Source organism: Ambystoma mexicanum, chromosome 1q, assembly GCF_040938575.1.
Source record: "Ambystoma mexicanum isolate Mex_15411 chromosome 1q, UKY_AmexF1_1, whole genome shotgun sequence".
Lineage (NCBI taxonomy): Eukaryota > Metazoa > Chordata > Amphibia > Caudata > Ambystomatidae > Ambystoma > Ambystoma mexicanum.
The window spans coordinates 532,253,276-532,267,873 of NC_090922.1; the positions used below are offsets into that span (position 1 = coordinate 532,253,276).

Here is a 14,598-nt window from a genome sequence, read left to right on the forward strand (position 1 = left end):
AATAGCAAATAATATTGCAGACATGGTACAAGCACATCAGATGTAACCCCTACAGACAAGATGGTTAAGAGAACAATTCACAATAACTAACCCTTAATTAAATCTCGGTTCAAGAAAAGCTAAATGAAGCAGAGTAGAGGTACCAGTTATACAGTATGGTCTAATGTTGGCAGTGATGAGACTAGGGTACACTACAAAAGGGGGCAGGTGTAGCAATTGAAAAAAGGTCAAAAGCCAGAAGTGTTATCACACAAGCACATTTTTAAAAAACCCATTTCAACTGTACACTTGGGGAAGGAACATTAGAGCATGTGCATTCAAACCATACATAATCGAAAGAACTCAAGGTTCATTGATCCAAGGAGCAAGAAAGCACCCCTCAATGTGGTCAAAACGAACTATCGTGCAAAAACTGCCACACTAATTGAAGGTGGCACCATGCACGAAGCTCCTGGAACAGCAAATGGCAAAAGACTGCCAACAAGAAAAACTAGCTCTGAACCCACCGAAGTCACTTCCATGTAACTTACCTACAGGGCTGAAATTGAAGAGCGGGGGCAAATCTCTCCCATTCGGTAAGCGTGCAGCAGGGTCCCGTAACTCGTCAAAGAAATTGTGTGCACATGCTTCCAATGGGGAGAGACGGGTGACGGGGGTGTATTCCAGTAAACGACTGCACAAAGCAATGGCTTCTGGCGGTGTTCGTGGCTTAAAGACCTACAAGAAGTAACATGTGATCAGACATACAGATTAGCGCCTGGGAAAAACCACTCAAACAGAACAAACAATGCGCTTGAACCCAAACCATTATGGCCAATAACCCTTGAAAACAATGCACATGGAAAGGATATGTAATGATCCATAGTAAAGCGTTTCATATGAATTTAAGTTAGGGTACAAAAAATAAACCCAAATCTTGATGCACAAAGAAAACCATACAGAATCTGACTAAAAGGGCAACTTAAAAACTAGGCAAAGAATATCTGCCTAAAAATACAACAGCAGAGATGTGTTTTGACCTTGGTCTTTTTCAAGACTGATTAAACTTGTTAGGGGAGTTTTCCTAAAGTCCTACTGGCAGTAAGACTTTAGTAAGCTATCCCAGTGGTTTGTAGATCCCCCAACTCTTAGTTTCAGTCTGTACTAGCTCATGACCTTGGTAGAGTGGCAGAGCAGTCAGGATTATCTTAAGAGGAAGATGCGAGTTGTAGGTGTTAGGGAGAAATCTAATTTCTGTGCCAATTCCCTTCAAACCCCAAGCTCTTTTGCTGGACTTCAGGACTTTTAATTTTTATCCTGGCGAGAGTGAACTTGCTCATGTTTTTATCTGATTTGAACCCTGTGTTTTTGGTTTTAGAGTGACAAACTCCAAAGCATCATCTTTTTACATTGTGACACAGCACCCTCAGCGCAGTGTCAAAGAAATCCTTTGGATTTCTGCTAAGGTTTAAATATTTTCTCTTGGATAAACTACTGTTTCTCTTTCTCTTCCGTTTGAAGACAGCACACATTATCTTACATAGAGTGCTGGAGGGGTTACTTTGTCCCTTCTTTGGCTACCTTCCCATGTAACATTTTTATGTAACCCTTTCTACAATGAATGGCTGGTGGCAGTAGTTTACTTTTTCCTACAATTGTGCGTTTTTACCACAGGCTGAATCCTCAGTAGCAGTATTGCACCCACGGGTGCCCATTTTTGTGAAAATGGCCCCAGTATACTGTCGCCATTTGTTATTGGAAAGGTCCTTCTTGAGATTTACTCTGCGTGCCAAACCAGGTTTGGTCCCTTTGTTCGCTTTGTCTTTGGTGAGGTTCACTGCTGAAGCCCTTGCCTCTGGCTCCAGTGTGTCTGGCAGGGCAGGAAGCGAGTGAGGTTCCCAAACATCCCTGGGCTTAGTCTCCTTGGTTACAGGAATGCACCCAAAGACGATTGGCTGACTGGCTTTAAAGGACAGCCACCCTGCTGTGCGATGGACAGCTAGGCTGCGAATGAATGGAAGAAACTTGTATAAAAAAGTGAGGTCTTTTGCAAGGAAGACTCGACGAAGGAACCAAAGAAGAAGCTTGCTGTAACCTCCTGGACCATTTGTTTGACCGGCGATGCCCTGCTGCACTGCTGAAGCTCCGAATTTCGAATAGACTAGGGAAGCCCTGCAAGGACGACTTCTCCCCTTGGGTTGGTGGGACCAATCAGCCCCAAGACTAACTCAACTGGAACCCTGCTCTCTGCTGGCTGTACTTCATTGCTGCTGCAGGAACCGAGTGCCAGGGGACAGGAAAACCAGAATCAAGTGCATCACCTTTAAGCTGGACCGAAGCTCCAGGAAGATCCTCCGATCAGCAGGAACTACAACAGGAACAGAAGCCAACTGGAACCTTTTCATCAGACTCAAGGTACTGTGAACTAAGGGATTGTTGGGTGTAGCTTGCTCTCAGTTGAGACTTGCATTGGCTGCCCTTTGCAGAGTTGCTTGCAGCTTTGCCCTTCACAAGCCTCCCAGCTTGTGGCCAAACAGTGATTTCTTTTACTCCAAAACTCAACATTGTGCAAGACTTTTGTGCTAATCGTCAAGTGCCTCAGCTCCCCTAGACTTTGCTCAATTGGCATTGGTTGTCCTGGCTCCCTGAAGACTCTTCTTACCCTCTGACTTTGTTTAACCGTCCCTCCAAAATGTTATACATACCTTCGTTGTATAGCTGGGAAAGGGTTAACCTACATTGCATTGGTGGATTCTAAAGTGTTAACCTGTTTGAGAAACATGTTGACCATGGTTTCCTTCCCTAAACTTTTCCTTTTTGCCACAACTTTAGTATTACCATTTACGTGTGGAAAGTGATATTAATGTCCACAGTGATCCAACTATTGAAGTCACTTCAGGGTGTAGGAATATCTGTGTGCCATCCCAAAAGGCCATCTACTTACTTTATTGAACTGAAGGAGTGTATTTTAAGTGTTGCATATTGCCCCCTTCTAAAGAAAGTTTTAAAATAAGCCGACTTAAATTAATACTTCATTAATTTATCAAAAAACCTTGTGTAAGTGTTCTTTGGATACTTGTCACTGTGAAACTATGTTGCAACCCTACAGCTCACACTGACTCCTCTTGAGATACCTCAGTCACACTACCAACTTGTGTAGTACAGGCCTATACCAAAGGTTGGGTTACCTATTGCCAAGAGGACAAGGCTGGTGTAGACTCCCACAAGGTACTGCATACACACTTGCCCAACACTGGTAGCAGGCGGCGAGGATCTATTGTAGAGTTGTTACATTGAGTATTCTGCTTTGCTTGTGTTCAGCTAAAACCACACAAGGCTAAGCTCCATCAGAAAAGCAATTGTAATATGCCAAATATGGATAACTTCAGTCAGGAAGCCCTGATCATTTCAACAGTAGATCAACTAAATGAAATGTGTAAAGTCAGGAATCGTATCGTAAAAGGAAAGAAAAATTAGTTGATTATAAGGTTGTTGAATCACCAACGTTTGGGTAGTAGGCCCACAACACCTAATAACCCAAGAAATGTGCAAGATGTTAATAGGAATGACAGTACATAATCTTACTCTATTGTATTAGAAGAGTCAGAGGAGGTAGAGGAGTCACAGGATAGGATAGGAGCACCTCTTTGCCACAGTCTACCCTTTTGCCTCAAGCCATGTCCACTGGGACCCCACAAGATCGAACACCAAGTCCTGAGTATGTGTCTCTGGAAACCATGAGACTAGAGCTAGAATTCAAAAGATTGAAACCTCAAACTGAAGCCAAACACCAGACCATCAAACTCAGGGAAATGGAAATGCAGTATGCTCTTGATATGAAGATTGTTGAAAATGTTTCCTTCCCAGGGACCTCTAGGTCTCCCAGTCCCATAGGCCTTCCCTGCCCAAAGAAGCAATGAGTATGTAGGATGTGAAACTTGATATTTTGGATTGGTTGGATGCTTTTGAGTAGAATCATAGGATTCAGGGTCTCACAGGTAATCAGTCGATTCCCTCGCTTTTGTCTAGGCTCCCCAGGATGAAAGTGATGCTATAAGGGAATTGAGTGAGCTTGAAAGAGAAGAGTATGAAAATGTAAAGCTGCCCTTAATAACCAGATTTGGGAAGACTGTCTCAATACCTTAAGATGTTTAGGACCCTCAAAAAGACTGATGGTACCCCTTGTGCTACCTGGGTGTGTACATGTTTGAAAAACTTAGATGGTTGGGTTAAGGGTTACAAAGTGAACTCCTTAGAAGGAATGGGAAATCTGTATATTTTTTATGCTTGCTCTCCTGGCCGACTCAAATGAGATTGATCCCAAAAGGTTAGCAAAGGCGCTTGACTTATGGGTCGCCAACAGGGCCACTCAAGGATTCTGCGGCCACTCACAAGATGAATGAGGGGAAGCAGCACAAGAAAGATGGAAAAGAGAATTCCAACTACCCAAAAGAGGGCCAAACAGAAAAATGGTAAGCACCATGGGAAACCAGGTCAGTCTAGTGAAACCTCTGGTGCTAAACCAGAGGGAGGTCAGTAGAAGCCCCGATTCCAAAGAACATTTGGTAAATGTTAAGCTTGTGGGTCAACCAACCATGTGAAAGGGGATCCCAGATGTAAGGGAAAACCACCAGGGGTCCACACTGCTTCCTTAGCCTTCATCCCTAAGGGAGAAATTCACATGGCAAGTTGCAACTTTCAACTACTGGCTGAATACCCCCTTCACCTACCCCCTCTACCCAATCCCCTCACCCCCCATAAATAGTTCTACTTATTGTTCTAATGACCTGTTCATGTTTGTAAATATGCTTCTCGCACTTTTGTACCAGTTATATTGTAAAGCGCTTTGGCTTAAAGCGTTATATAAATTCAATAAACATAGGAGTCTCGGCCAGTGTTGTGTCCCTGGGTCTGTGGGAACAGCAGAATGTGGATGTGTACAACTCCATTCCAGATAAAACAATACTCCAAGGACAGTATATTTGTAAATGGCCAGGAGACCCCCTGCCATTAGAGACACTGGGGCAGGCACTACAGTGGTGGATTACAGTTTTTTCAAGCCTGAGGATGTTACCAAAGCACGCAAAAGGTCACACTAAAGTTATTGGAGTCCCAATCCAGATGGTTCCAATACTGCCAGCTCTCATCCAGTGCAATAATATGACTAAGAATACCAGTGAGTGTCCAAACGAGTTGACTGGGAGAGTCCTGTTGGGTATGGACTTAAAAACTGAGTTGTATCGAGCACCCCCAGGACCCAGTAAAAGGAAGCAGGAGAAAACTAGATTGGCCAGAGAGGCAACTTTAGACAACTCTCAGTGGGAAGTTACAGGAGTACCTGTAACTCCCAGTACATGGGACGGACAACCTTCTAATTCCAGGCCAAAGAAAGACAAAGGTGAAACCCAAAGTCTCAGGAAAGAAGAAAGGTATCACATCTGTTCAAAGGACATCCCCGAAAGGACAGTCCAAGGTCACACTTGTGACCCTTCCACCACCTTAAGCTGAGTGGGAGGATCAACCAGAAAGTGGTGAACCAACAACTGGTGAAACAGAGCTGGATGAAGCCCTTACCTATGTTGGCAATCTGGATCCTAAAGACCATCCTGAGCTGCAGCCTTTGCTAGAAGGTGGACCCTCTAGGGCAGACATCAGCAGAGGTGAAAGAGTCCCACTCTTGAAGGACTTTGCCAACAGGCAGCTTCCCAGCTGGATGGGCAAGAGCCAGGGAAGCGCAGGCGGTACTGGGAGGATGGCCTCCTTTACAGTGAGCCTTTTGAGACTATCCCAGGGGACTACAGAAGACTTGTAGTGCATCGAGTGGTTAGACTCCAGTTTCTACAGTTATCCCATGAGATCCCTCTGGCTCGTCACTTAAGTTTTAGGAAGAACAATGAAACGATTTCTCTACATTTCTACTGGCCCAAGATCGGGTCTGATGTAGATGGACAAGTTACACAACTGGTAATGTTCTTTCAACTGGATGTTCCTCCAAAGTATTATACATCTTTGACATGTAATGTCCACAGCTGTGCTGCTTCGGAAATTCTTTCGACAGAGGGTGTCCTGCGTCGGTTCGATGTCCCTCAAAAGCCTCTGTCGCGGGGGATGTCACCAGATGTTATAAATAGGATGCGCGGCGCCCGTAGCCTCAGTTTATGATTTTTTCCTCCATAACGTGTAACATGCTCGTACACAATGTAACGCTCACCTGATTCCCGTAGAGGCGCCGGTCTTGACTGGGCGTATACCGTATCTTCAAAGGTGATGTGTAACACACGGCTGGCTCTTTGGGCTGGACCTCTGTGCACTGTATGTCTGACTCGAAGGGTAAGATGTCTGCAGATAGAAAATATGGGATTAAGGAACTGGGTTATTGAATGTCTCTCTTCTTCCCTTTCTCTTCTCCTGTAGAACCCCAAAGGTTAACGCTCTCACATTAGGTAAGTGAACACCGTGCACTCCATCTGCCTCGGGGCAGGGTGCTGTAACCAGTTTCTTCACTGGATAAGGGGAGCAGGCCTCTTGACTTCAGAGGACTGCTGTCCGTCGTTTACTGCACGAACGGTAAGTTTCGAGTAATTCTAATGTCTTTAAAGTCTTTAGTAATGATGTTTCTTGTTTTGCAGGGTTCCGGCGATGGCGGATGACGGGCTGAAGTGAGTTGAAGGAGCCCGTGTGATGAATAGAAGCGCCTGGAAGCACGTAAGTAAGCGCTTGTTGCCTGCTTCACGATGCGCTCTAACTGTCTTTTTATTTTGCAGGTACAAGTTCGGAGCGGCTGCAGGGTGCCGGAATACCCACTGGGTTAGATGTGGAAAGGAGTAATGGCACGCGAGTATTAAAGTTCCCCAATGTCTTTAAACGCACCTTGTTTTGTCTTTCAGATGCGGGATGCAGCGCCGAAGGCCTCCGGAGCGTGCGAAGAGTTGGTAAGCTTGTGTCTTTCAGATGCCGGAATGCAGTGTGAAGACCTCCGGAGCGCACGAAGAGTAGGTAAGCCTTTGTCTTTCAGATGCCGGAATGCAGCGCGAGGCGTTGGTGACAGCCGATGGACCAGGTAAGTGAAGAGCTGTCACTGAAGACCGTAATGCTAACCTGTTCTTTCTTGTCTTTATAGGTGTTGCTGAAGACTGGATTCAGGATGGTAAGCCTTTTTCCTTAGGCCCAGGATCAGATGCAGAAGACACGATGAGCGTTCTGCTGCAGAGGATGCAGAATAACGCAAAGCAAGATTCATCCATCGGGTGTGGTTTAAATAGTCTCCTGTAGTGCTTAGGTGTCTCCTTCCACAGCCACGCCTAGGTAAGAAAAGAGTTCCTGCTTTCCAGAAGAGTTCCAGTGTTCTGAACCTAGGGAGTGGCTCCTGCCCCACCCAACAGGAAAAGTAGTTCCAAACAGAAGAGGATCAGAGGCTCAACTGGCAGGCAAGTAAGCAGCATGGTCTGCTGCAGGTAAGTCCACCCAAGCATTATGAGCCCGGCGCTTCCAGCGCTGGGACTGGGCATATTTATGAGCCTGGTGCCACTGGCGCCAGGACTGGGTCCAAAAGGTCCCAATTGGGACTGGTTGGCACTCGGAACCTGGGTTATGGATCTGCTTCCAAGGGAGTTGGGAAAACCCTGACCTTTTGGAAGCAGAGATCATGACACACAACTGCTTGACTGCACATAGCCTTGCAGGAACGCAAACTGCAATAGCATAGGCAATTCTTCAGAGGTTCAGGCTGGGAAGGCAATGTGGAATAAGTTGGAGGAACATCCAGTCGAAAGAATGTTAGTTGGAAAGTAACTTGTTCTTCGAATGGATTGTGTCCTCCAACATATTCCACATCTTACTCCCAAACCAACGCAGTATCAGTGAATGGAGGGAGAAGAATTTAGAATACCCAATTAGATGGAATAAAGCACAGCTTTATCAAAGGCCACATCCTGACCATGGAGCATATGCAGGGAGTAATGCTTGACAAAAAGGTGTGGATGGAAGACCACGTTGCTACGTCACAAATATTCCTAATAGCAACTCCCCATTGCAGGGCAGTGGATGTAGCCACGCCCTTAGTGGAGTGAGCTCTCAACACCCTCCGGAGGGTCCTTGCCCACCAATCTGCAACAGTTAGCAATGGTGAGGATAATCCACCTGGACAAGGTCTGTTTAGCAACAGCCTGACCCAATCGGTGTCCAGTGTATCGCACAAAAAGCTGGTCTTCCACCGACCCTGGACATCCAAGCGACATAAAAGCTCTAAGCTCTCCTAGGGTCCAACCCATGAAGTCTCTCCTCCTCCTTACCAGGATTGGGGGGAGTGGTGGGGGTGGAATAGATAGCAGGAAGTACCACTTTCTGGCTCAGATGAAACTGACACTACATTAGGTAGGAAAGACGGATGTACCCTCAGTACAACCTATCCTTGTGGAACACAGTAAAGGGTGGCTTAGATGAAAGTGCCTGCAATTCACACTGAGATCAGATGTAACTGCAACCAAGAAAACCGGCTTGAAAGACGGTCTCAAAGGACAAGAGTGCAGCAGTTCAAACGGAGCACCCATAAGGAATTTCAAGACTAGATTCAGATCCCAAAACAGCATCTGAAACGGGGACGGCAGGAACACATTAGTGTGCCCTTTTAGAAATTGGGCAATTAAAGGAATCTTAAAATAAGAAGATTCTTTAGACACGCGCTTGAAGAAAAAAAAAAAACAGCGCCGCCAGGTAACCTTTAATGGTAGCCACTTGAAGAACCTGACACCAGCCCTAAAACTTACGCCAACGGTACAGGGATTTGGTTGCCGGCCGCCTGGCCGAAAGCAACACCTCCATCACGTCATCCAGGAGGTCCCCATCCTTATATCTCAGAAACCAAGCGTGAAGGTTGAGATTCTTGACCTCTGGATGGAGAACCCCCGTCCCATGCCCTCCCGCGAGACGATCCTCTCTATGGGGAATCCAGCTTGGAGGGCAGATGGACATTTCCCGAAGGTCCAGGTACCACGCTCTCCTGGCCCAATCCAGAGCAATGAGCATCACGGGGATCCGAACCTCTGCAACCTCCTTAGCACCTGAGGAATGACGGGGACCGGAGGAAACGTTTACAGAAGTGGGAATGACCAATCCACGACGAATGCGTCTCCCAAGGTTCCTCGGAGGAAATTCCCTTGAGCAAAATCTCTAGCACTTCCGGTTGGCACCACTTGAGGGGTTCCCCAAAGGGCGAAGATCTCCTGAAGGCCTTCCTAAACCAACTCCCACCCGTGGGAGCCTGTGCTCTGCCTGCTCAGAGCGTCCGCTGCCGCATTCTCCTCTCTGGCTAGATGAACTGCAGAGCAAGACTCCTTGCTGTATCGCCCAGAACCAGAGCTGCATCGCCTCTGCACAGCGGGAGTGACCCCAACTCTCCCCACCCACCTTTGTTGGGGTAATGCATGGCCACTGTTGTCAAGTCATGATCAGGACACTCTTCCCCCCCACAGATGGCAAAAAAGCCTTCAGGGCCTGCCTGATGGCCCTCAGCTCCAAAATGTTTAAGTGGAGTTTGTACTCCGATGGAGACGGAGACCAACACCTGCTGGTGGTCAGATCATTGGCGTGAGCTCCCCATCCTGTGAGGGCAGCGTCAGGTCACCGTCACCTTCGGCCACAGTTGCCAAAACTGCTCCCCCTTCATCAGATTGCCTTCGCTGCCCCACCACAAAAGATCCTGCGAGACAGAGGAATCTAAATGGGATCCAACATCTTGCGTGAGAATTGCGACCACTGCATCTTGAGAACCCATTGAAGGTATCTCATCCTCAGTCTGGCCTCTGGCACCCGAAAAATGCAGGATGCTATGAGGCAGAGCAACCTTAAACATTCGAAAGCCGGAAGACTCTGGGCACGTTGAAATTTGCCAACCATCTGTACAATGTGATGAGCCCTCACCTTGGGAGGCGAGCACTTCCCCAAGGACGTTTCCAAAACATCCCAATGTACTGGAGCTGTTGGGAAGGTGTAAGGAACTTGTTCAACCAACACAAGTCCAATATGGGTCTCAGTCCCCCCCCCGTCTTTCTTTGGAATCAAAAAATACAATAAAGTTACTCACCGTAGTGTCTACCTTACTCCTAAATCCATAGTCCCCTTTCCTCCATAATTTTGGGACATTGCATCCTGTGGGACGGGACCCCACAAACCCGCCACCCCCAGCTCTGCATCGCCCTTCAGTCCTTTTATCGCCTGGTCCGAGACCATTTAAGCAATAATAGAGGATACTTATTAGAGCGGACGGCAGGCAGGTGTATGGAGGAAAGGGGACTATGGCAGTAAGCTAGTCACTACAGTGAGTAACTTTATTATACTCCTACGTTCCTTCCCTCCATACTTTTGGGAGATTACCAAGCAATCCTTACAGAATAACGGGTAGATGGAACTCCTTTATTGAAAAAGGAGTCCAACAGGCTGCCCGAACTGAGCATCTGCCCTGGAGATCAGATCTAGGCAGTAATGTTTCACAAAAGCTGATGGGGAAGCCCATGTAGCTGCTTTGACAATTGTTTCCCAGTGAACATTTTTGGAAGGCAATGGCAGCTGCTTTGCCCCGCACAAGATGGGCATGAATCCCCCTCGGAGACTGATGGCCCTGAACGGCATAAGCCTCAGATACAGGAATCAATCCATAAGGAGATAGGTGCTTTCGAGGCAGGCTTTCCGTTCGGGTCTCCGAAGGTCACGCCACCAACAGCTGTGAAGAGCTCTGAAGATTAGATGTTCTGTTCAAATAAAACTGAAGAGCTTGCCTTCAATCCAAATTATGTAGAACCGTCTCAGCATCTGAAGCTGGTTCTGGGAAGACCGACAAGGAAATGGACTGGTTCGGATGAAAATACCACCTTCGGAAAGAAAGGACTGGTCCGGAGGACAACCTTATCCTTAGGAAAAGTGAGGAATGGGTGCTCTACCGACAAGGCCTGAAGTTCGCTTACACGCCTTGCTTAAGTCACCGCAATCAGCAAGGCCATTTTCCATGAAATAATTTCAAGTCTGCCAGGTTTATGACAGCATTAAGGACCACATTCAGATCCCTCCTGGGATGCGTGTTACGTACAGGTGGATATAGATGCAAAAGACCTGCAAAATTCCTTTTAATGACAGGGAAGCGGCAATAGCCAACAAGTCCTACAGGACAAGACATGCATGGCCAAAGCTGGCAGATGAGACATTAAAGACAGGACCGTATCGATGACAGCTTCTCTGGGGTCCAGCATTTTAGCTAAACACCAATGACAAAAACAAGCGATTCGCTCCTATACGGAGACCTGGTTGAAGGTTTTCTAGGCGCTTGGATAATATGCATATAATCAGCGGACAGATTGAAAACTTTCTAAAGATTTGAACTCTGGCACAGGGCCGTCAAGCTGAATGATTGTGGGGAGGGGTGCCACATCTGCTGACCGCTCTGGTGAAGCAGGTCGTGAATCAGCAGAAACCTGATCGGTGAGCAGAGTGACAGATGCGGAAGCTCCGAAAACCAGAATCTGGCTGGCCACCACGGGGCTATGAACAGGAGAGTGCAATTGAACATGTTCCTGAGCTTGCATAGCACCTGGTGAATCAGAGGACGAGGCTAGAAGGCGTTAGCCCTCATGATGTACCACAGAATCTCGAGAGCATCCCCCAGGGAAGAAGCTCCGAACCTGTTCCTGGAAGCATAAAGAGGATGTTTCTTGTTCAATGACATCGCAAAGAGGTCCACTTCTGGAGTGCCCCAATGGCGAAAAAGTTCAGAGAGACTCTCCGTGTTCTGCTCCCACTCGTAGCTGACCACCGCTCGCCGGCTGAGAGTCTGCCGTTACATTCAGCTGGCCCGGAATGTGTACCCCCAACAGCCAAACATCATGCTGAATGGCCCAATTCGCAAATCTGAATGGCTAGCTCTACAAGGGGAGGTGACCTGGTTACCCCCCCCCCCCTGCTTGTTGACGTAGAACATGGATACTGCATTGTCTGTGCGGATGCAGACCACCTTGTTCACAATCCCTGGCTTGAAAGATTTGAGTGCCAGGGATTAAAAAAAAAAAAAAAAAAAAAAAAAAAGTTCCAGATAATTTATGTGAAATGGTTTGTGCGGCAGCGACCACAAGTCGAAAACCTGAATATGATCCATCGTCACGCCCCACCCGATAAGGGAGGAGTCCGTTATAATGGTCACCTGAGGGAAGCGCTCACCCACCGACAGATTGCTGTAAGACGACCACCAAAGGCAATCCGTCCGCATGCAGGGTGGAACCGAGATCATTTTGGTGTCCGGGTCCACCGCCTGGAACTCCGAAGAGCCAACTGTTTGTCGCATCTTGAGACGTGCCAGAGGGAGAGCAAGCACGCACGAGGCCATAAGGCCCAGAAGCCTCTGGAACCAGCAGGCAGACATGTTTTCTGACAGAATGAAGACCGACACGTGGTTAACAGATCCGCCATCCTGTCCACCGTCAAGTACACGCTGCAGTCGATCGTGTTCCAACGGAAACCCAGGAATATCCGGTTCTGAGAGATCGCCATGGAGGAGTTCCGCCAGTTCACCGACAGCCCAAGACAGAACAGGAGCTGAAGGAGAGACTGACAATTGCTAGTCTTTCACTGGACAAGGACTGCCAGAAGCCAGTCGTCCAAATATAGATACACATGAATACCCTATAGCCTTAAAAAAGTAGAAGTTTCTGAACCTCTGCCTTGAGGGAGGGTGTTCCCGACTGCTCAAAGGGAGGATTGAAGGGTGGGGTAGGGGCAACCCACTGGTCATCGGTGACAGTTTACCATACCTCCAGATGAGACGAGATTCGTCCTCCCACTGGAGTCTCGTGTGAGCACCAAAAAATATCATTTTGCAGACTTTTCGGCCTAGAGACTACCTGTCCCTGAAGCGGAGGCTGAAGACTAGAGAAAAACCAACCCTGTTGCTACTCCGAATGGAGTTACCTCTGGGCGGGTCAGTCTTACGAGACCTGTGGTCCTGGAACCCTCTGAAGCCTGAGGACAGAGGCTGGAAGCCAGATCTCTGAGCATTGACTGAGGCCTTCACTAGCATCGACAGACTTGGCAGTTTGCGTGCTGGCCATAGTCTTGGTGAGCTCGTCATCCATCGAAGAATGACACAGCTCTTTGCCATCAAAAGGCATGTCCAGAACTTTATCTTGGACCTCCTTTGAAAACTTTGTTGCATGAAGCCAAGCTTGACGAGAGGTGTCCACCCCCCAGCATGAGGCCTTGAGCCGAAGTGTCGACATGGTGCGCAGCAGCCTCCAGCATATCCTGCGCCAACATCTTGGTGTCTGACAGACCGCCCTTGAAGTCTTCCAATTTGTCTGCCAGAAATCAGCCAAATCTCTCCAGTTTCATATTTGCTGCTGCTAAAATTAGTTCTGCGTTAGCCTCATACAACTGCAGCGCCGAGTTACCAAAAGTCTTCCTGCCCAAGAAATCGAGCAATTTGTCCTCCGTGGACAGAACCTGGGCAGCAGCTGCTGAAGTCGTAGGCCAGCATAGACTGCAGAGTTGAGGCCGCTACAACCCTCTAGGACGGAACCGGACATGACGCCAAGGCTACTCCCTCGGAGGTGTGAAGCCTATAACGGGCGTCAATCCTTTTATGTGTAGCCCGGTGTTGGCCTTATCCCAGACCCTGCGGGCCTCGGCCAGGACGGCCCTCAGAAGGACCAGGCCGGTGCACTCATTTGGAGTGAAGGTTACCGCCCCTGATCGCACCCCTTCCTGCACAGCGGGTGCCTCAGGCACTGGTATGTCCAGGAGTGACATGTCCAGTATCCGGTCGTGAAATGCTCTGACTGGGCGGGGCTGGTCTTCACTATCCCGATTTGCCAAGGGGTCGTCTAAAGCATCCGGGTCCCTCGACTGCGATGCGACAGGCATCAGATTGACATTGTGCTCTGCTGAGGACTTCCGACTCAAAATTTCCCAAAAAAGGCATCCTCTGCCAAGACCTTAGGCGCTGGAGTGGGCAGAGGCCTCATGAAGATCATAACCCCACGAACACAGTGAAGAGGGCTGCCAAGAGGGCCTGCCACCCACCGGGTCTACCAACGGGGCAGATGTAGGAGGAAGAGACCGAATGTGGTAGTGGCATCCGGGCACGGCAGTCATAGGAAGGGTGGAACGGGTTCACACTGTTGCGTGGAAAAGGCTCCCAGCACACACCAACGATAGTGTGAGGGAAGAATCAAAAATGGCCACCGTAGACCACGCAGTAACGCCACCCATTTTGGGAACATCTGAGGAGAACTGCGTTAAAGATGAGGCAGTTGGCTCTTGACTGAGTTTTTAGCCTTGACACAAGGAAACTCAGCAGAGCCGGTACTATGGGGTCTTGGATGTTTACTGGACATCCTGTCCCTTAAATTAGCCTCCAAAGGAGGAACCTCTGCAAAGCTGGTAACAGGAGTTGCGGTCAAACTCTGTGCTCCCTCAACAGAACTGGTAACACCGCGAGTGCGGGAAAGATGAGGAATCCACCTCACAGACAAGACCTTAACAGGCCTCTCAGTTCTGTTGGTACACACCTTAGCCTGGTAAAGAGGAACCTTGGAACAGAGTCCGGTCTTCATAGCTCCCCTGACCCTGAGAGGGGCTTGG

At 48.2% G+C, this 14,598-nt stretch overlaps 1 protein-coding gene across 1 annotated transcript in view; it reads right to left on the reverse strand.

Annotated features, from left to right (window-relative positions):
• Positions 1-14,598, reverse strand: part of GSK3A (glycogen synthase kinase 3 alpha) — a 368,950-nt gene that overhangs the window by 79,001 nt on the left and 275,351 nt on the right. The window contains exon 9 of the mRNA XM_069640953.1: positions 531-717. Within this exon, the coding sequence (XP_069497054.1) occupies positions 531-717 (187 nt within the window). The remainder of the gene's footprint in view (positions 1-530; positions 718-14,598) is intronic.